Source organism: Schistosoma haematobium, chromosome 1 (genome assembly GCF_000699445.3).
Source record: "Schistosoma haematobium chromosome 1, whole genome shotgun sequence".
Lineage (NCBI taxonomy): Eukaryota > Metazoa > Platyhelminthes > Trematoda > Strigeidida > Schistosomatidae > Schistosoma > Schistosoma haematobium.
The window spans coordinates 78,991,336-79,014,602 of NC_067196.1; the positions used below are offsets into that span (position 1 = coordinate 78,991,336).

General features: G+C 35.3%; 1 protein-coding gene across 1 annotated transcript; it reads right to left on the reverse strand.

The window, feature by feature from the left end:
* Positions 1 to 7,360: 7,360 nt before the first annotated feature.
* On the reverse strand, positions 7,361 to 9,552 carry MS3_00000930 (uncharacterized protein). Its single transcript, XM_051208498.1, has one exon. The coding sequence runs from the start codon at positions 8,674 to 8,676 to the stop codon at positions 8,224 to 8,226; it is 453 nt and encodes a 150-aa protein (XP_051075236.1). The 5' UTR covers positions 8,677 to 9,552; the 3' UTR covers positions 7,361 to 8,223.
* Positions 9,553 to 23,267: the final 13,715 nt, after the last annotated feature.

The following is a 23,267-nucleotide window of genomic DNA, read 5'->3' on the forward strand; positions in this document are numbered from 1 at the left end:
TATTCGCTCTTTTTTAAACAGACTTCAGTAAAGTAAAACTTGACATAAATCTGAAGATTAAAAGGGAAAGTATTACATTCATTGATTTTTCACCTATATATTTCTTTCAGCTTACAATAATTCATCTGAGAAGTGAACATTTAACTGACAATAAAATAAGTACAATCTATTGTGAATAGGTAAAATAGAAATTCATTTCAATTTGTCTATGAAGTATCCATCCTGTTTGGTATATTCAAATTTGAATATTGTTGTTCTGTATTATCACTATTATTATCATTATTATTACTATTATTACTATTATCGTAATGTTAATTATTGATCTTTTACCATGACTTTCTTAAGCTTACTTACCGATTATAAATAATATTTTACTCCTTTTTTTGTTTATATTTTCGATGCAACCTCATAGTCAGCATATAACAGTATCCACCCATTCTGTGGGTTGACATTAAGTAACCGGCCTATATGATTCCCTACCACCCCTTTTAAAAAAATTGTGGGGTGTGAATGAAAAATTTAGGTATCATTGATTGGTGGACTTGTTTTGCAAGTGTGTGCTCAAGTGATAATGAACAAACATTTTGTTACCTTTAATAATTTTGTGATTGGTCGTAAACTGTTCATCTTTGTAATCTGATTAGTTGAAATCGAAATCACATCTAGAGTTGTGATTGGATACCAGAATTTTCATTTTTTACATTTGAAATTTAATGATAATGAATAATTTTTTTGTGTAATCTTAGTCTTGAAAAAAATTTAGACTTTTGAAGAAAAAGACACCAACTTAATTGCATTACCATGCAATCCTACTGTTAGTGAATGTGTATTGGGATCAATTTTTGTTTTCCGATCAAGTATACCTTGAATTGAAGTCGTTAGTTATCGGAACAGGAATAATCATATGTATCTCAGTAAAAGAAAGTTTTTGGGAAAAAGCATCTGTAAACCGGTTTGAATATTTGATAATAGTGATTACTGAATGAGGTCGGTAGTCAAATATTTAATACCAAATTAATAAACAAATTATCACCAAAGTGTGTGCATAGGCTTTTTGTAACACACGGTGTGTTAATGGGAAAAAGAAATCAACATATCAATAAATCATCATGATAAATTACTGGTTGCAATATGTATAATTCAGGTGAACCAACCGTAGACGATCATTTAATGAACTGACTTTGACAGTATATGAAAGTAGTAATAAATTTTCCGAAAAAGACACTTAATATTTAGTAAAGGATTATTTTGTAAATGTTCATTCATAATGAGAATTAGACAACGTTAGATTTAAATGTGGTTAAATTGTAAAAGTCCATTGAAACGGCTTATTGTGTTCACTTGTAAATTATTTGTAGTTCTGTATTTTAAAATTAATTTTTTGGTCGTAATAAAAACTAGTTTGTTTAATCAGTCATGTGTGAATATTGTTAACCGCCGTAATATGAAACCTGAATTATCTAGACATTATGAATGTAACCATTTTTGACAAGCATTTGAAATATCAGTTTCATGAAGTGTAAATGAACAAGCCTACGTCGTCTGACTGACTCAACAAATATTTACCGACTTTAAACGTATAAATATGAGTAAGGTCAACTGTATCAATGAACATTTACAATGCTATTAGTATTATTTATTTTCCTTATTATTATTATTATTATTATTATTATTATTATTATGTCAATTGACAAGATTCAATTCTTGTACTATGTATTTCATTGACACAAAATTTTTTGCATTTTCAATTTTCCTATAATGCTTAGTCACTTATTGTGACTGAACACTTTACTGCAAATCATCCCGACCTTTAGTGAATGACCTTTTTAATTTGTAAATATATATATCGTTACAGATGTAAACGTTAACCATTGTTAACACATTACATTGTCAAATTCATAAATGTCATGCCTTATTTTTGGACTTTATAAAATAATAAAATTATGGACTAATAACTGTATAGTGTGATGATGAAGTTAAATTGTTTCCTAAATTATTTTTGATTTTTGAATATTTTAAGGGAATATTTAACTGGTACAACGAGATTGTACCAGTCATAAATAGTTGATGAGGTGTGCAAATGAATACGGTGATATAATCAGTAGTTATGAATAACTATGGAGGCTTAGTTTACGATCAGACGTACTTCTTACGTACGCATAGTTCTGGTTTCAGGAAATTTTAATATAAAACAAGAATATGAAGTTCTTGTTTTGTGTATCTATGAAACGGATAATATTCTTATTTCTTTTTACACTTACTGTATGACCTTTTATCACCATCATCATTTCAATGATGATGGTTTCAACTTGTTTTCAAATGTCATTATTTTATTCCTAAATAAGTTAATTTTCTCAATTTCGTTTACTTCTCTATGAGCTTTAATCACATTCATCTTTGTAATTATCTTATTACATTCACTAATAAATGTCATCATAAGTTTATTGACCTAACGACAAAATTACGATTTTCACTCATTTAAAATATTCCTATTAAAATGTACTCAAAATGTACTTTTATTAGATAGTTTACAAATGTGTTACTAAAACATGAACGCTAATCACATTATTTTCAATATAAAATTACTAGATTAGTCTTCATTAGATGACAAAATCTTGTCTAAGTTTTCTTAACCTTTATATCTAATAAACGTTAGAAACAAGTTTACGAATACATGAACGATAATCGCTTTTCCACTATTAATCTCTAAGGGATATCTAAATTCATGAGACATTAATAAGTGCTTAATCACTTGACCTTTGCGGCGGAAAAGTAGTAGATAAAAAATAATGGAAATCAAATTGTGGGTGGCCCTGAAAAGGGCCTTTACTCGTTCTCGCGGTCGAACGTCATCACTATTAGTTTGTAATGGCGCCACAGATAGGACAGTGCACTGCTCGTACGTTCGGCGATGGGTCGTAGGCACAGAAGGTATGAAACATTGCTTCACATCTACAGAAAACCCAACCAACAGCATCACCGGTTTCACACGGAGGCTGCGCAAGATTACAGATGTCGCAGAGTCGATTCTCGTCATGCTCTTCTTCATTTTCGATGTCCCGTTCAGTTAACTCTTCCGAGTTAATAGAAATTACTTCCTCCTCATCGTTCATGAGCGTTTCATCCAAATCAACAGTTCCTCGTTGTATAAACGGCACTGCTACGTTAGTCGAGGTTCTTGAAAGGGTGTACGAATGCTGTTCTCCATGTAAGTTTACTGGCGTTGTTGGTAGTCTACCGTGAACTATGAAGTCATGAAGTGAACTGCATTGTTCCTCCGACATTCGCCTGATTAACGCTATCACCGCATTCTTCATGCTTGGCTGACTCAGTTGCATTGGGAAATAATTTTCAACTGCAATATGAGTCAGATAACCATCATAGTGTAACCACCTGTCACAAATTGACTGTACGTTCACTTCGGTGTTACTGTGTATGCAGTAAGCCAATATGTGACGGCATGGTAATCCGTTTTCAATGAAGAATGGACACGAGCACCGGCTAGTGTCGACGTGTACGTAGTACGTCCCCGTGGCGTCCATAGCGGTGAATAAATCTTCCGTCAATGCAGACTGCGTTATAGGAATGCGAAGGTGTCGCTTCAGTAGTTGACAGGCAACTGGTGTCAGTCGTTCCTGAAGTCGACGTACTTCCGGCTCCTCACCAATACCGGCTTTCCCCCGACAATCCATTGAATATTTATGTAATCTTGCTTCCATCCAATATCCAGTACGAAGCAGCACATTGAAAATGGATCTGAGAACCGGTGTTTTTCGATTAAGGTGATACATCTTCAAGACTCGGTGGCTGGTCTCGACGAAGTTCGTATTATTCAGTTCAAAGAGAGTGGATGGCGGTCGAAAAGCAGTGGACCATTTGTGTTTCCGTGGTAGAAGGTGGTCTCTGACGTATCTGCCAAATGTTCCGTCCGACATTTCGATTAACGAAAGTACGTTGTTAAAACTACAAAATCATGTTATGTAGATTTTGATTTACCTTTCAACCGTTCTAGTGAACATGAGGCGAAAGAACAGTTGTACAATTTCTGATCGCACCCTCTACAATAACGGTTACTGGGTTAATGTTAATGAACGAAACACTTACCCTCTTTATCACATTCCGAACAAGGTGTACGCGACACAGAATATGGTGTGCATCCGGATACACCTGCGTAATAGCAGCAGCAATTGCAGGTGAATCATCGGTCACAATGCCTACCAGTTGTCGACTGTTGGTACACCGTTGGAAAAAGAAGAGGAATCGAGAAATCAAGGCCGACGTTTCGCGACTTAAAAGGCAATGCACATGGGTATTGCCTTAAAATTCATATCCATGGCAACGACTTGATATAAATGGACGTTCTCGTTATTAGTTTTGTACGTCCCGTCAAAACCAATTACGTCACAAAAGTGACCGGCCAAATTCACTTGCTCAGCAGTCATGAAGAAGAAATACGATAGACAGTTCTCATCGTCCAATTCGTATTCGCAAAGCCCACCCAAGGATGTTATGTGAGCTTTCAATTTCCCGTAATCACCTATAGTGTACATTATAAATTGGCAAATTCCGTACCAGGAAGGTTCGCGTGTGAGAACACTTTGTACCGCATATTGCAGACATCTTGAGCGGTCAGACATTTCCCATAAGATTGGTAAGCAAAATTCCTGATGTGGAATGCAGCGGTACCGGAAATCAGCAGCGGTCTCACAGTTTCAAACTCCCCATCCGTTAACCTGCGCATCCATGAATTACCCTGGTACCTCAGGGAATTGCACTCGTGATTGTGATGTACATTCCCACGTACAACAGTCCAATAGCCGTCTATAATCTTACAAAACATAAATGCTGGACATTGGGTGTTCATAGAAGCCCTTCATTAAAAAAATTATAAAACAATTTACCAAATTACCTCCTCCGTCTAATACGTTGTGACGAACCGCTAGATCTTATACGCCCATTTCGCCAACACACAAATTTAATGTAGGATTTTGATCTCTGCCAATATGCGAATCTCTCACTACATAATGACTGTAAGTCGATCTTTCAAAATTTGTGATGGTGGTCTTTAACGCTTCAACCGATGGAAACGCAACCAGAAACAAGGTAGTCAAAAAGACTTCCTCCATTTCCGTTACGTGAGAAACACCAGCGCTCGTACTCGGCACGTTACTCTGCTCCATAATGACGATTGAGATTGTGCTTCGTCGACAAGTACTGATAATTTATAACAATTTTCAAGACATAACTAACCAATTAAATCTAATTTTTGGAACTAGCCATTTCATTGGACGAAACACGGGATGAAAAATATTGTAATTTGGGGTTGGAAAATTTTTTTAAAAAAAAATGGCCGGTCGGACAATATTATTCCATTCTGTGAATATTAACATCATACTGGTTGTCGTTCATTATTTTGATTGAATGAAAAATAATAATGTATATTAGTTCAATTATAATTACTCTACAGTAATTTTGCAGTCTTCACTAATTTTACCAAAAAACCTACTGAAGTCAGTTTCTTTACTGGATTTGGTCATTTACATTTTACATGCTTCTGAATATGTTATACGAGTTATACAATTGTTTATTAAAACTCTTTTCTTAAATGTTTGTCGTTTAATTCTTTGTCTCATCACAACATAGAGTGGGAGGATACAGTTAGATTTTCAGTTAAGTGGATAGAAAGACTATCACAAGTGGGAAATTCTATGCACAGAAATTGGATGGATGTTTAACCTGGTGCTTTCAGCATATTCAACTTAATAAAACTCACGAGGTCAGCATCATTGGCGAACTTTCCCACTTAAACGGATTGAATACATCCAAACTTGTGTCTGGTTTCACCAAAAAACGGGAGATTAAAATAAGCAAAACAGACAACAAAAGAATCGCAACAACAAATATAATCGAACAATATTGTTTTCAAATAGATCCTCACTAGGCTTAGCTGTAGTGTAAAGTAATATTCATGTGGATATACAAAGGTGAGGTTAACCATCCATTTTCATTATTTAATGAAAGTGCAATGGCTACCACTTTTTCCGTCCATTTTATGTATCAGTACAGCAGATAAGAGTGTATTTCTTACTCGGAATTTCATTTTAATCATCTGAAGCTATCCATATATGTATTCTACGAAAACACTACTGTAGCGCCGGATGAAGAAAGAAAATGAACTTCTGAAAGGTTCCATACTGAGACGAAACGGCGATTCAGTGCTTTCAGGTTTTCATTAGCGGTCTAACTTAGGTCAGTCCACGATTTTAATGCAAATTATAGCTTGAGATGAAATCCTCCGCGACAAATATGCTCTTTTAAGTAATAAACGGAAAAATTATTGATATTGCACATATGTTAAACACTGCCAAGTAGACGGTCTAAAAACTCACGGACACGTATCTTATTTCCATACATGAAAATATTAAACCAATGAAGGCTTTTTATGAGTCAGGGATAACAGAGAAATCGATTGCATAAATAAGCATAATAATTAGTAAATACACATTGGTAGTGTTTAAGTGAACGGCAACACAAGCGGGGATGACCAAATGTATTTGAACACATTACAGAATATCTTAGTAAAATCTGAGAACCACACAGTAAATGCGTCATTTGCAAAATGTCAGTCAGTTGTCTCAGATTTGACTGTTCCTTCGTTTCCATATCAATCACTCTCTGTTCTCGTTCTCTTTTTAACCTTCTGCCCCCAGGCATTCCACTTTCGATTGGTGATATATACTACTTCTATCTGTCCACATTAGTAGCACACATCACAGTATGATGACAGGTGTATTAGTTGTAATAAGAATAATGAAGGCTTGAATCAGTGTTTCATAATAATAATAATAATAATAATAATAATAATAATAATAAGTACGTCAAAGATATGGAAGAAAATAGACATTGAAATAATATTCATTGAAAATTCCTAGAATTACGTAATGTGAAGTTGTTCAAACTACTAGATAGTGAGGAATGGAAAACAGGACATAGACAAATAAACGAATAAATATTGTGGAATATAATAATAATAACTAAAATCATTTGTTAAGCCTAATTCGATCAGAGAAGAGATAGGGGTGTTGAAAAATTTTTATATACACAGAGACTTGGGTTGTTAGCTCAAATATCTTTTCCTCCTACTATATTTAGGAGACGAAACCGAACCACATAGGGAAAGGTAGTAGGTATACAATAAATTTCCCTATATGATCTGGTTCCATCTATTAAATGACCTCTGTCAACCTAGTATGATAGAATGGAACTGCTTAGTGCTTCGGTTATGCCCTATCCCAACGACCAAGAGATGTGTTGACTAACGCGCTAGTTGAGTTGTCTGGTTGCATACCAAATGTAGCTTTCCCTGCCGAAGAAGTTCAATTCATAGATACACATGGATATGGCGAAACCAGGTAAATTATCCTTTAGTTGGCTGAATAAAAAGTCGTCTTCATTGCTTAAGTCAGTTCATAAAACTCAGATTCAGATTTGTGTACTGAGGACAGAAGGCCTACGACATTTGTTAGTCCTTTTCTAGTAAGCTCCTGAGAGTGTGAAAACCAGTATGCCATTGGTATTTTATTCGTTCTTGACTTTTGTATCCGCCTGCTATGTCCTCTTAGTTGTCCTGAGCTGACAGAAAGAAAAAGAGGGGATATATCAGGACCAAAATCAATCGTTAGTATTATATGCACCAAAATCAGATCACCTCTTAATCTGCGATAAAACAGAGTAAAGAGATCTAGCATCTTAAACTACTCTTTGTATGACAGGTCCCATAGTTCTGGAATTTCAAGGGTAGCTGCCCTCTGTAGTTTTCCAAAAATGTCCAAGTCACCTTTTAAACAAGAGCTTGGAGCCTGGACGCAGTTTTCAAGTTTAGATCTCACTAAGACGATGTATAAAGTAGTGAACATAATAGTGTCTAACTTGGTAAATCTCCATCTTAAACCCCATATGTTTCTGCACTCCTTAGCTGCGACAGCATGAAAGTGGGTCGCGGTCTTATGATCATGGCTTATTGTTACTCTGGAATTATTCTGGGACTGAGCTACGTGCACCGACTCTTCCCCCAAGATGCACCTATTTAGTTTTGTATTCCCATAAAGCATGTAGATAACTTGGACGCGTTGATAGGCATCAGGCAATTTCTAGACACCTAAGTCTTCCTGAAATGCATATGCATCTGGACCAGTTGTTGAGATGGTGGAGAAGATTTGTAGCTCAGGTGGATGATTTTGATGGAGTTTTGTTCTCTGAGCTGGATGGTTTGGTCTCGGAGCTTTCATCGTCCTTCTGAACGACATCATCAGCACAAAATTCAGATTGAAGTGAAGCGTTCGAATTTCTCCATATGTGGTCCACAGCTTGTCCTGTACACCTCGATGTTGATTGGTTCTTGTTGACTTTAAACTTGTCATTGTTTACTTCTTTATTCTGATTGCATCTCCCATTGGTTTGATTTTTGTTCCTATATTTGTGCATAATTTTCCTGATTTGTTGACAAATTGGATCGATTTCAATGTGCTTGTTGATTGCTGATTGACCTAAGTGCCAAGCTTCTAAAAATTCTCTGGTGTTTTTGGAATTTCCTCTATCCAAGATTTCCACATTTTTTCCAGTCAAATAAGTTTCCGCAATTGTCCACGTGTATTGATATAAGTGAGGAAATGTCATGGGGTTTGACTACTAATTGATGTTCATGCAGACGAAGATGAAGAAGGCGTCCGCTTTGTCCGATGTAGTGTTTTTCGTAGTTGGCACGATTTATTTTTTAGGTGATGTCTGATTTGTCTTCTTTCGTTATCTCATCCTTTGGTTTACATAGGATTGATTGTAGTGATTTTGTCGGTTTGTGTGCCACATCTATCTCGAAGGCTTTCAGCAGTCTCGTTGCGGTTTCTGATATTCCCTGTATGTATGGTAGGCGATCCTTTTGTTGATTTCTGTGCTTGACTTGGATTCTGATGATGCCGCACACATCATCATCATTTCTCCCTTGCTACAAGGAGATTCGTTGTGGAAGATAATCTTTTCCTGAAACCACGTTGCAAGCTGTTTAACAAGTTGTTGGTTTCCACGAATATCTTTATAGGTTTTTGATTATATTTTTTCAAGTATTTTAACTATTACACTGGTGGGACTGACGAGTCTGTAGTTTGATGGAAGTTGTCTTGGTCCTGTTTTATGGATTGGAGTGACAACTGCATCCTTGCAGTTCATAGATAACTCATATTGGCCAAGTGACATATTAAATATCGTACTAAGTGGTGCAGTAGTGTATTGTGCGATATATCGTATCTGCTTGACAAACCATATCAGCCATGAACTTGAATGAGGTGACCGTATGGCAACTTCTACTTGTAGGTAGAAGGAACCTTATTTGACTGACATCATCACTGTGTGTGAAGACCAAGTCTAAGACAGACGACAAGTTTTGTAGGTTATATTTGGTGGGATCTCTATTGTGCTGGAATAAAGCTAGGGTGACTGTGCCTTCTAACGATTTGTAATCGAACGATCTGTTTTGATGACCTTACTTTTAAGTTTCCCCAATTTATACAGGATCCATTAAAATCCCCTACCATAAGGCTTTTATAGCCATGTAACCAGGATTTAAGTGTATTTAGGAGAAATTCATCCAATACACATTCTGTACTGTATTACTTACTTACTTACTTACTTACTTACTTACTTACTTACTTACGCCTATTACTCCCAATGGAGCATAGGCCGCCGACCAGCATTCTCCAACCCACTCTGTCCTGGGCTCTCTTTTCTAATCCCATCCAATTCTTGTTCATTTTTCTCATGTCTATTTCCATTTCTCGACGTAATGTATTCTTCGGTCTTCCTCTTTTCCTTTCGCCTTGAGGATTCCATGTGACGACTTGTCTTGTGACGCAGTTGGGTGCTTTCCTCAATGTGTGTCCTATCCACTTCCAGCGCTTCTTCCTGATTTCTTCCTCCGCTGGGATCTGGTTTGTTCTCTCCCACAGTACGTTGTTGCTAATAGTATCTGGCCAACAGATCCGAAGTATTTTGCGTAGACAACTGTTAATAAACACCTGTATTTTCTGGATGATGGCTTTCGTAGTTCTCCAGGTTTCCACCCCATACAGTAGAACCGTATTGACATTTGTATTGAAAATCCTGACCTTGGTGTTGGTTGACAGTTGCTTTGAGTTCCAGATGTTACTCAGTTGTAAATATGCTGCTCTTGCTTTGCCGATCCACGCTTTCACATCTGCATCAGATCCACCCTGTTCATCAATGATGCTGCCCAAATATGTAAAGGTTTTTACATCTTCCAAATCGTCTCCGTCAAGTGTCATTCGATTGGTGCATGCTGTGTTTCATCGCAGAATCTTGCTTTTCCCTTTGTGTATGTTGAGACCTACTGCTGCTGAGGCTGCTGCCACACTGGTCGTCTTCTCCTGCATTTGTTGTTGCGTTTGGGATAGAAGAGCCAGATCGTCTGCGAAGTCTAGATCGTCCAACTGCATCTTAGATGTCCATTGTATCCCGCGCTTTCCTTCAGACGTTGACGTCTTCATGGTCCAGTCGATCACTAGGAGAAAGAGAAAGGGTGAGAGTAAGCAAACTTGCCTAACACCGGTCTTCACTTCGAACGACTTTGTCAACTGTCCTCCATGCACAATTTTGCAGTGTAATCCATCATATGAACTCTGTATGATATTGACTATCTTCTGAGGCACGCCGTAGTGTCGAAGAAGCTTCCACAATGTTGTTCTGTCCACGCTGTCAAATGCTTTTTCGTAGTCAATGAATTTGATGTAGAGTGATGAATTCCATTCAATTGATTGTTCCACAATGATCCGTAGAGTTGCAATTTGGTCTGTACACGATCTATCCTTACGGAATCCTGCCTGTTGGTCACGAAGTTGGGCGTCTACGCAGTCCTTCATCCTGTTTAACAATACCCTGTTGAAGACTTTTCCCGGTATTGAGAGAAGAGTGATGCCCCTGTAGTTATCACACTTGCTGAGATCGCATTTCTTCGGTATTTTGATCAGAAGTCCTTCTTTCCAGTCTTTTGGTACTTGTTCCTCATCCCAAGTCTTATCGAAGAGAATGTGGAGTATCCTTGCAGTTGCCGCTACGTCTGCTTTTAGTGCCTCTGCTGGGATGTTGTCCGATCCTGCTGCTTTGCCACTCTTGATTTTTCTGATGGCCATGCTGATTTCTTCAATTGTTGGTGGACCAACATTGATTGGGAGGTCCGTGGGTGCTGCTTCGATGTTGGGTAGGTTCAATGAAGCTGGTCGATTCAAGAGTTCTTTGAAGTGTTCTACCCATCTGTTTTGTTGCTCTTCAATGTTGGTGATTACCTCGCCTTCCTTGCTTTTCAGTGGTCGTTCTGGTTTGCGGCGATTTCCAGAGAGTTCCTTTGTTATGTCATACAGCTGTCTCATGTTTCCTTCTCTTGCAGCCTTTTCCGCCATCGTTGCTAAATCTTCCACATATTTACGTTTGTCAGTTCTGATGCTCCTCTTCACTTGCTTGTTTACTTCTGTATATTCAGCTTGTGCCTTGGCTTTTTCTGCTCTTGTTCGACTGGTATTGATTGCTGCTTTCTTGTTCCTCCTTTCTTGAATCTTATCCAGTGTATCAACAGTGATCCATTCCTTGTGATGGTGCTTCTTGTGACCCAGGACCTCATGACATGTTGAAGTGATTGCCTCTTTGATCCCCTTCCAGTTGCTCTCCATAGTAGTTCCTTCTCCAGTGAGTAGATTATGAAAGGCCTGGAACTTATTGCTGAGGTCTATCTTGAATTTGTTGAGTTTGTCAGTATCCTGAAGAAAGGCCGTATTGAACTTTTGTGATATTGTCCGCCCCGTTGTCCAGTGCTTCTTGAGTTTCAATTTCATCTTGGCGACCAGCAAGTGATGATCTGATGCTATATCAGCTCCTCTCTTGGTTCTCACGTCCTCTATAGTCCTCCTGAACGTTTTGTTGATGCAGATATGGTCGATTTGGTTTTGCGTGGTGTAATCCGGTGAAGTCCATGTGGTTTTGTGTATCCGTTTATGTGGGAATATGGTGCCGCCTATGACCAGCTTATTGAAGGCACATAGATTTGCAAATCTCTCACCATTTTCGTTTCTTTCTCCCAGTCCGTGTCGTCCCATGATGTCTTCATATCCAGTGTTGTCCGTTCCAACCTTGGCGTTGAAATCTCTCATCAGAATGGTCAGGTCCTTTGTTGTGCACTTCTCGATGATTGACTGCAGCTTATTGTAGAATTGATCTTTCGCTTCTTCATTGTAGTCGTTGTTAGGCGCATAGCATTGGATGATGTTCATTGAAATGCCCTCTTTCTTTGTTTTGAACGTGGCTTTGATGATCCTTGTTCCATGAGATTCCCATCCTATAAGTGCATTTTGTGCTTGTTTGGACAGCATCAGTGGAACTCCTTGTGCATGTGGGGCATTTTCTTCTTCATGGCCGGAGTATAACAGGAGCTCTCCTGAAGTTAGTCTTTGTTGTCTAACTTGCGTCCAATGTGTTTCACTGATCCCAAGTACCTCTAGGTTGTATCTCCTCATTTCTGCAGCAATTTGGAAGGCTCTCCCGGTGTCCCACATTGTACGAACATTCCATGTACCTAAATAAATGGTCGCTCTGGTTGTCAGAAGGGCCATCGGCCTCGTAACTTCCGAAGGAATTCGGCTTTCATCATGAGGCGTCATAGCTCTTCTAAATGAAGACCTTCTGACTCCCAGGGCAGAGTTTAAAATGTTTGAGTAATTTTTTCTGGTTAGCGTTTTTTTAGCGAGTTAGTTTTCTACGGGATGGGGACGCTAACCCCATCCCCAACCCTCCTCCTTTATTCGGGCTTGGGACCGGCAGTAGCCCCTGGAGGGACTCCAGGCGGAGTTTGTACTGTATTAAGTTATGACTAATTCAATATCTTACCGTTTGCATTTCAGCTGGCAACGCGTAGAGTTCACATATCCCTGAGTCGTGTGCCACTATCTCGACAGCTCGTATAGTTAAGATGATTTCCATACACAGGATAACTTCACCACCCATACGGTTTAGCCTATCAGCTTTACGAAGCCAGAAATCAAGCAATTAAATTTCGCTATCATACACTTCTGATGTTAACCATTTTTCTGAGATGGTAATAACATTAAGGTTTTCTATGTTCATTACGGTTTTGAACCCAACCATCTAATTTAGTAGGCTGCGAGCATTTGTATATCATACTTTAATTCTGTGAAAAACATTCCCTCGCCAGCCATAGTGTTTTTGTGATCGTTTTACTCCGAACTTTTACCACAACGACTTTTTATTTGGTAGGTAAACTCACAGAGTGAATAACACAAAAAATCTCTTTAAGCGCGAAAAAACAAAAAAAGCTCTAAAAGTGCTAGACACTGAGCACCAAAGGTTGAGACTTTTATATTAATACAACCGAAAATCAAAGTTGAATGTGCATGAAAAATTCTTTTACACCCTAGGACACAATCCTAACTGAAAGATTTACTCGATGAGGAAATATGCGATTGCTATTTTTGAATAATGGGAAAGTCCGTCTTCCTCTTCCATCTGGCTTGCTTATGATCAATGTGTTATCTTCTATAAACTTGTGTGAGCATCTCAATTTTATTTGGTTAATGAAGATTTCACAACATATTTATCATTTTTGTACAATTGTCAACTGTCAGTAAACGTGGTTTTTAATTGAATCATTTTCTTGAATGAGGTAGGCGCCAAGTTTGTTATTTAAGAAAATAAATACGCAGACTGATTAATTTTGTCTATAATCACAGAATTTACAACCAAAAGATAAACTGCTTTAATTGTTTTAAGTTTTTTTATATGCACACAAATATTACTGTGTATTAGAGTCAAGCCTCATGAAAGTCAATTTAAAAAATGAACAATAAAATTCAAAATTATAAGACTTTTAATTCATACATTAGGATACTTTTCAAAATGACTTGATAAATAAATATTTGTATCAGAAGGGGTTCCTGTCAATATTATAGTAATTTCAATAGTTCAAATCATGCGTCGATTGAAGCTAGACCATCATGGAAAACCTGGAAGCAGTGGACGGCCGTTTCGCCCTATTTTGGGACTCCTCAGCAGCGCACATCCACGATCCCGCCTCGCGGATCTGTTATGAGATAGTAACTCACTGATGTGTGGGCGAGAATGATAATGACTGGTTGTCTGCTTAGTCAAACATGTAGATAGTCTGAGAGGTGTCAGATGAGTTATGTATCCCCCCATCCTTATTATTATTGTTATTATTATTATTACTCACTTATTATTGATTATTAATTGTTGTTGGATTGTGTCGGGTTTTTGGTGAGGAAATACATCACGTTGTGGTCAGGCCAATCACGTGTTCTTGATCTGAGTTGTGTTGAAGTCCTGTAGAATAGACACTGGGAGGGAATCTAGTGTAAATATTCGTCTAAGGTAAATTACAGTCCCATACGTGTAAACATGGAAAACTAACCGTTATAACATTGGACGAAGTGAAACCGAGCGTTATAACACTCAATAAAGACAATAGTGGATGTGTCGCTCAATTTTGTGGATTAGTTGAAGCTAGACATTAACACCATTGGATGCCACCTCAGTGATCTAATAATTAAGAGACTGATAGGCCCTAGGTTTGAATCTCGCGAGACGGGATCGTGGATGTGCACTGCTGAGGAGTTCCACAATAGGACGAAACGGCCGTCCAGTGCTTCCAGGTTCTTCATGATGGTCCAGATCCAATTGACTTATGATCTCAACTATTGAAACAAATATTTCCTTGATTGTAACTGTAATTTAATAAATATGTTATAATCATTTTTTTATTCAAAGGTTGCTATGTATGATCATACCCATTCATCTTACAAATATCTTACAAAAATATCTTCTGTTTGAACTAAGAACAAGTTTATCAATAGCTTGAAAGGAATAATTGAAAACTTGAACACAACCCAGATATCAAGATAAATCGTCCGTATCACTCATTAGACAATGTGAAATGTCAATGTCACAGTTATAAAGAAATCCATTCTTTCATATAACTACAACTGTTTATGACAGTTTGTTTGATATGGTGATTCAACATATTTCCATTTAGGATCAGCTGACAATTGTATGTTTCTACTTAGTCTACTCAATCCATAGTAGATAATAATGATAATCTCAAGAGAAACTAAATATAACTTTCTTTGAATTCCAAACACTGTCATGTGAACATATTTAACACTGACCAACAGAATTATCATACCGTAGTAATAAATTAAACGTGTTCATATGATCTCACCACTTCTATCTGTATTTACTTGAAATGATATTTAAGAGTTCAATTGGTTGGCTTATTTACCAATGCCACGTGTACTACAAGCAAATCGTAAGACCTCAACAATATCCTGAATACATTCTTCAATAGAAATATTTTTGTTTAATAGTGCAGATATTGTTTGTTTTTGATAGCACAAAGAGTAAACAATAAAGAATATTGTTAAATTCAATACTTCATTATTGTTTCCTTAATTAAAAACAAACATTGTTTGCTTGTATAGTAAACAGTAAGAATAAGCCATTTGGTAAGCGTTCTTATGCATTACAGACGTAACTAATTATGAATTATTTTGTAACCTTTATTTCTATACTTGTTCATTGATTTGTTAATTCACAGTTTACTAATAGTCATATAATTTTGTCTGAATATTTCGTGTACGAATAATGACTGTATTGTTTTATTACGTGCTTATATACTTTGTCCACGCATGATATGAATAGACGAATGGGTATAACAAGTTTTCAAAGCAATTAGTCCCTTTTATAAATTTCGATAGAACAATAAGAAGACGGAGTTGATCTGAAAAATGTGATGTATTTGCGCTATACATTTCGAACAATCTGGTCACACATATACTTGTCAAGGCATTTTTATATGAAAATTCATAAAGGTCAATTAATAAAGGTCAAACAAATAAAAGTACAATTAAATAACTAAGGGGGGAGAAAGAATAAGAATTTGTCGCGTTATCCTAGGCCATAGAATGACTTAAGGATTACCAAGGTAAATTCAAGGTTACGACAAATTGTTTTTGTACACATAAGGGGGGTTTAAATTTACGAATAGCTAAGGCTTCAATAAACTTAAGAATTCGACCTTGACAATTTCTATACAACGTTCTAAATGCTGTATTAATGTTAATTTTGTGTCCCGTCTCAATTATGTGTTTTGCTATCGATGAACTTGGTTTTCTACCTCCTACATTAATCGGATCATTTGACACACACTGATTTTGAAGCCATCTGGGCACATGTTCATTGACCCTTGATTGCATTGTTCGATTACTCCTCCCTATGTATGTGTGTCCACACAAACATGTAAATTGGTAAATACAATGGGATGTGACGTAATCATTAGTGCATTGTTTGGGTCTATTAGGAATCATGGCCTTAGACTTTTCAATCACTACCAACTGAGCAGCACAATACGTATTCTCGATGGCTGCTTTCAATCTCTGCCTTAAAACTATACTGTTTGATTCGCCTCTATATGGTAGATTGATATAGACAGTATAGTTTTAAGGCAGAGATTGAAAGCAGCCATCGAGAATACGTATTGTGCTGCTCAGTTGGTAGTGATTGAAAAGTCTAAGGCCATGATTCCTAATAGACCCAAACAATGCACTGATGATTACGTCACATCCCATTGTATTTACCAATTTACATGTTTGTGTGGACACACATACATAGGGAGGAGTAATCGAACAATGCAATCAAGGGTCAATGAACATGTGCCCAGATGGCTTCAAAATCAGTGTGTGTCAAATGATCCGATTAATGTAGGAGGTAGAAAACCAAGTTCATCGATAGCAAAACACATAATTGAGACGGGACACAAAATTAACATTAATACAGCATTTAGAACGTTGTATAGAAATTGTCAAGGTCGAATTCTTAAGTTTATTGAAGCCTTAGCTATTCGTAAATTTAAACCCCCCTTATGTGTACAAAAACAATTTGTCGTAACCTTGAATTTACCTTGGTAATCCTTAAGTCATTCTATGGCCTAGGATAACGCGACAAATTCTTATTCTTTCTCCCCCCTTAGTTATTTAATTGTACTTTTATTTGTTTGACCTTTATTAATTGACCTTTATTAATTTTCATATAAAAATGCCTTGACAAGTATATGTGTGACCAGATTGTTCGAAATGTATAGCGCAAATATAACAAGTTTAGTTAAGAAGAGTTGTACCACTTTTGGACTGCTTAAATCTTGATATAAGGGACAATCGAATGTATTTACTGCTTATCATCAATAATACTATATGTAAATACTGGTTGCATCTGTCACTGTTAACTGATTTTCATACATTTTCTCTTCTGTAGAGTAGTTATATCACATGAACTACTATCTTTGAGATAAATATATCCATCGAACTCTGTTGTTACTGAGAATGAAATAAAAGGGTAAGGTCGTAGAAGAATTCCAAATCGCTCAGTTACATTCATCCTGTTCACTATATTTCGTGTTTCTTCTGAGATGTGGGTGTTGGTATAATCCAATCAACCAGCAGAAGAAATAGAAAGGGGGAGACTTTGTCTGACACCGGTCTTCATTTGGAATACATCTGTAAACTGCCACTTACACACGACTTAGTATATATGAGCTATCATACTATTTAAATTGGATGAATAAATTTTACTGGTCAGTTTTTTGTTCCTTAGTGTTCATTTTTTCAGGGTGCTAACTTTTTATTAATGATCACTGTGTAGCAATGAGAGATTTAGTTATGATGAGAAGTGTTTGAAAACACTTTTATCTCAAGTAATTGCTTTGATTGATGTTACTTTCTCGAAGTGGACAGAATCAATTCTGACTATTTAAATATGTTGCTAGATGACATAAAACATGATTCATGTGGAGACTACAATTGTTTTCGTGATTTAATCGCTTACCAAACATGAACACGTTTATGGTATTTGGAGAACAGGTCTCCTCATTTACATACACTACAGCAATAAATAAAAGAAGTAAACAATTGAATTTTAATTGACTTCTATATCACAATGAATATCTCAATCAATGTAACAACTATTATCACATCACTTATTTTGGAAATAGTATGCGTGACTGGAATAACACAAAATGTCATAAATATATATTGTTAAATGAATGAAGAGAATTCTTAATATTGAATATTTAATATGGATGAATCCATCTTTAATAAACTACTTTACCATGTTAAGTTCATTCATTTATATTTCAAATTGACCTTAAAAAATTTCACTTGTTTCATTAAGTTAATAACGTTAGTGCTTCTAAAATTTTAAGTTATATTTGTTGAAACATTAAAATAAAATACTTTTCTTGATATAACCATTTAAGGAAAGAAAATAATTGTATTCTTAAACAGCCGAGGGTGAGGAGAGTCAGCTCTCCCTATCAAAATGCTCTCACATAGCCAAGCGTATACAGCCACTGCTCATAGATTTCTCGCAGCCGGGGTGTTGTTTACGAAATTGAGGGGACAAAAAGTGAATATCCGGCGCTTTAACCGGGTTGGTGAATATAGAGGTTCCACCTAGGGGAATTGGAAAACACTGATTCCAAACCAGTATTGCATATGGGCCCCAAGATCCTGAGGGAACAAATGGCGTATGAACCTAATCTCCGTCACCGGTTACCATAGAATTGCATCCCTGGCGTTACTGCACTACCTTGTTGGTCAGACCTTTAGGTCATAGGATCCGGGTATGGCCCCCTAAGAAAACCACCTGCTTCGGTCTGAGCACCCGAGCAGTATTATAGACCACACACAATTCAAGTGACTTGTATGGCGCATATGTATTCGGTTCTCCTTTGTACCAATATTTATGTGTTCAAATGAATAAATAAATAATTCTTAAACAAATTAATATCATATTGTTAATGTGATAGAATCAACTGTTGTGATTCCTTACTACTTATCTATTTAACTGATCATATAATTTAGACATTTATGTGTTATTTAACTGAGTAGATCTAATTTTATATGATTGATCAGTTTATTCATGAACGGTTATTACTCAAAATATTCTAATCCATAATGAATGATGATCATATTCAATAATATTTAATTATTTATTTATTATTCAGATGTAGTTGCGCATTGATCATTGTCTATCAATTAACCAACAATAAAATCTACATTTGAATTAATGATCTATAAATGACATTTCTTTGATTATTACAGTTCATTAAGTGCACTACATACACTTCCGGATATACAGGGTTTGTAATAAATTTACATAATTAAGTGAAGTTATTAATTCTTGACTCTCTGTCTCTTACTAGAAGAATGTGTGCTAATATATAGACATATGCTTAAGTCGAATCGTATGACCCAAATTGTAAAACAAATCGATAATAAACCGGAATCACTCACAATTATGATTGTATTGATATTATTCACTGTAGGTTTGTTGCACTGGAGTAATTGTAGGGAGAACAGCTGGAGAAAATCAATCACAACAGATTTTCAGAACAATTAGCAGTAATACTTCACATGTTTGTTTAATGGTTTTCCTTTTGGCTATATAAACTGATGGCAGATTTAGATCCTTTTAATATATTCTATCAAAATAAACTCGTTTGTAGATGAAAATTATTGAATAGATCACCGTCGTAATCAACATACGTTTTGACTGCTAAGTATAATTTAATCATAGGGAACTCAACTTGTGAAACAGATGAAAAGAACAAATTAGTGACGAGAAGCATACCAAGATTTCACAAATAATTCCAAATGAGTTTCATTATGAAAACTACGATGAAAATCAGTGGTAATCCACTAGTAGTGTTAAAAACTCAATTTGGCATCAGTGAGTGAGCTTTAGTTATTCTCTAGCGTTTTATAATTTGACGAACCACAAGTTTTGTAAAGTTGTTTTGTGCATATTTCCAAGGTAATTTGCAACTAAATTTCGAAAACCGAGACTTTCTGGTCAAAATAATTCTTTTTCATTTTATCCTTTAGTTTGGGCCCCAGTCAAATAAAAATTCATTGGTGTCAATAACTCATTGAAATTTACCTGATTATTTTAATGGCAGTGTTCGGTTTTCTAATGTTTGCATATGTAAGAAGCTTTTTCTTGAACGTTACTACAGTAGGAAAAGATGGATAGTGACTAGAAGTGGTATCCAGGACGTGCGTTTCGTCCTACTTGAGACTCGTTAGATTTTTCTGTAATGGATTTATATTTTAAAACAAACAAATGGTTTTTTAAAACCTATCAGTTGTATGTTTTAATTATTTATTCTAAATTAATGGAATAATGTAGTATGTATACCTTAATTTCCAAATGAGTTAACTTGACATATAAGCATTAAACTTTACACTTTGCAAAACTGGATCTAATGAATGTTTATTTCTTACCGTATACTTAATAATATTACATTACTAGTAATTCTTGAATCTGATGAAAGTTTTGTAGAAGACAGACAGTTATATCAATTTTCCCTCTCATATGTTTAGTAAGAAAGTTCATAATTCTATATCCTGATTAAATAACTCCAAAAATACCTTTTAAGTTGTATGTATACATAGATTTAAAATAATATGACCAGAAAATCGCTTTGTTTTCGATTTTATTAGTTGAAACAGATGTTGGAATAGATGTTGCCAAAAGTCTACATCATTGACTGTTGTTGAAAACTTTTAGCGTCATATTTTCTACATATATCACGCTTACTATTTGACTAGTTTTTTTGTTAATTTGTTAAGAAACTTATGAGAGTATAGGTTTTCTTTCACAACTCTTCTGTTATCATCTACCTCTTTATCCATCGTATTTTTGTATGGAATATCCTTTCGGTTCTTAACCAAACATTCAATCAGTTAAATGACTCCGTTAGAACCTAACCGTTTGTGACGTTGGAGAGTCTTCCCGTGAGATCTCTACTCGTGACAAGGAACATGTAAATTACACAGAAGGACCTCCTAATAACCATGTAGAATCGGAAAATCTATAAGTTAAATGATTAATAGCAGTACATGCTATATTTAGTAATCACCAAATTGATGTTAAAAACATCAAAATAATTCCAACTATAAAGAGAGGTGAGTAGCCATAGCGTTTCAGATTATTCTCAATCCATCTGCAACTCCAAAGCCTGAATATTCGTACAACCTGGACTGTTTATCCAAACAACCACATATGACCATATTTATTTTCCACATAATCTACACACAACACACACACACAACTTCAACCCCATTACTTTATATTACAGCCGTATACATATAGCTAATTGACATCTACTACAGAATATATGTAACCTGTTTGTAAGTTGTATTCGTAGCTGAGGTTATGTCTTGTTTAAAATATAATGCAGTTTCCAATTCAGTTTATTTTCTATAAAAGTATGTCTTAAGAATGTTGTAATACATTTAATATCACTTCTCGTTAAATCATAAATTAACTATAGACACAGTATATTAAAGGTAGGTCTAATATGATTACAGGTAAGTTATTTAGATTTAATAAGACTTCTGTGGAAAGTAATTACTTAGATAATTTCTCTTAACTTAAACTAGAAGTAAAATTCTATTCTAAAGGACATTTACACAAAATATATACAACCACTGAGGCTTCATTTTTATACAATCAACTCGCTAAGTAGATATACTTTCAAAATGTGTGAAGTAATGTTTTTGAACTTCTTTCACAATTCGATGTACTATTTGACAAATGTTTTTTTCAAAATGGATTAGCCTTATTACTGACATAATTGACAAAATTATCACTTACTTATGTTTTGATCGATAAGTTTCAAGCTGTAAAGTACTCCTTAAAGCCATTATGAGTGAACATGTACCCAAATAGCTGCAGAAACAAATACAATCAGGTGACCCAATAAGAGCAGAGGATAAACATCCATCATCCTCTATTGCTAAACATATAATTGAAACGGTCACAAGATTGATCTAAACTCAGCTTTTGTGGTATTGTATAAAAGTGTAAAAGGGAGTATACTAAGGTTTATTGAAACCTTAGCCATACGAAAATTCAAACCCCCTTTGTGTGTCCAAAAACAGTTTGTTCTTACCTTAAACCCACCCTGGTAATGTTGACTTGTTATCCAGAGTGATTAGGTTACGAATTGTGTCCACATTATTATTATTATCCTTATCTCCTCTTACCCCGTTTCCAGTACAGTTGACCTTTTATTTTTATATATAAATGCTCTTAACATGTATATGTGTGATCAGATTGTTCGAAATGTATTGCGCTAATATATCATCACATAGTTCTGATAATCTTCGTCTTCTAATTACATTATCGAAATAATTAACTACTGAATGCTGATCCAATGATTTGGAGGTTGTGTTGACAGACAAAACTTCTTAAGTTTGATTACTGAATACGGAGTGATGAAAATGATTAATGCTAAGTAGTCTCATACTAGGGACTTTCATTGTAGTAAACAGTCACTAGTTCATTTTAATTTACAATATAAAAATTTATAAATTCTCATCCATTCTATTCAATTGCATCTATTTCCATTTAATAATTGTTTATTCAATGTTTATTATTTCAATTTTATACCACTAGAAATTTTGAATCAATTATGAAGTCCAAAAAAAAGGAAAAAAGAATTCAAAGACACTTGTGTCCAATTTATTGATCAAGTAATTTGTGCCAATTTTCTCTGTCTATGTGAATTTCTCTTTCTTATTCCTTACAATTTAACATTTTATATTGACTAAACATGTTTATTGTTAACAATTTCATCTCATTGTTATATCTTTCTTATAACTTTAACCTATATAAGTTCTTTAATTAACACTGTCCAACTAATTCACCTGTAACATTTCATATGAACATTACTGGTAATATTTAATAATAATAATAATAATAATAATAAAGATTAACATTATTGAAACGTACTAGACTAGGTATTCAATTAATTAATCACTTGTAGGTAATATGGAATTAGGCATAAATTGGTCTCAGTTTAACTGGTTACAATATGTACCAATAAAACCAGAGAGGAAATTAATCCAGATGTAGAGTAATCCAATGAATAATAATAATAATAATAATAATAATAATAATGGTTTCCATTTTATAGAAAAACTAATTACAGAAGATATATATTTGAAAAGAATAGATGAGACCAGGATATTATAACTGATTCTTTAAAATGTATAATAAAGTTAAAGAGGGTCATTTTATGACCAATATATTACGATATAAATATTGAAGTTTAATAGATC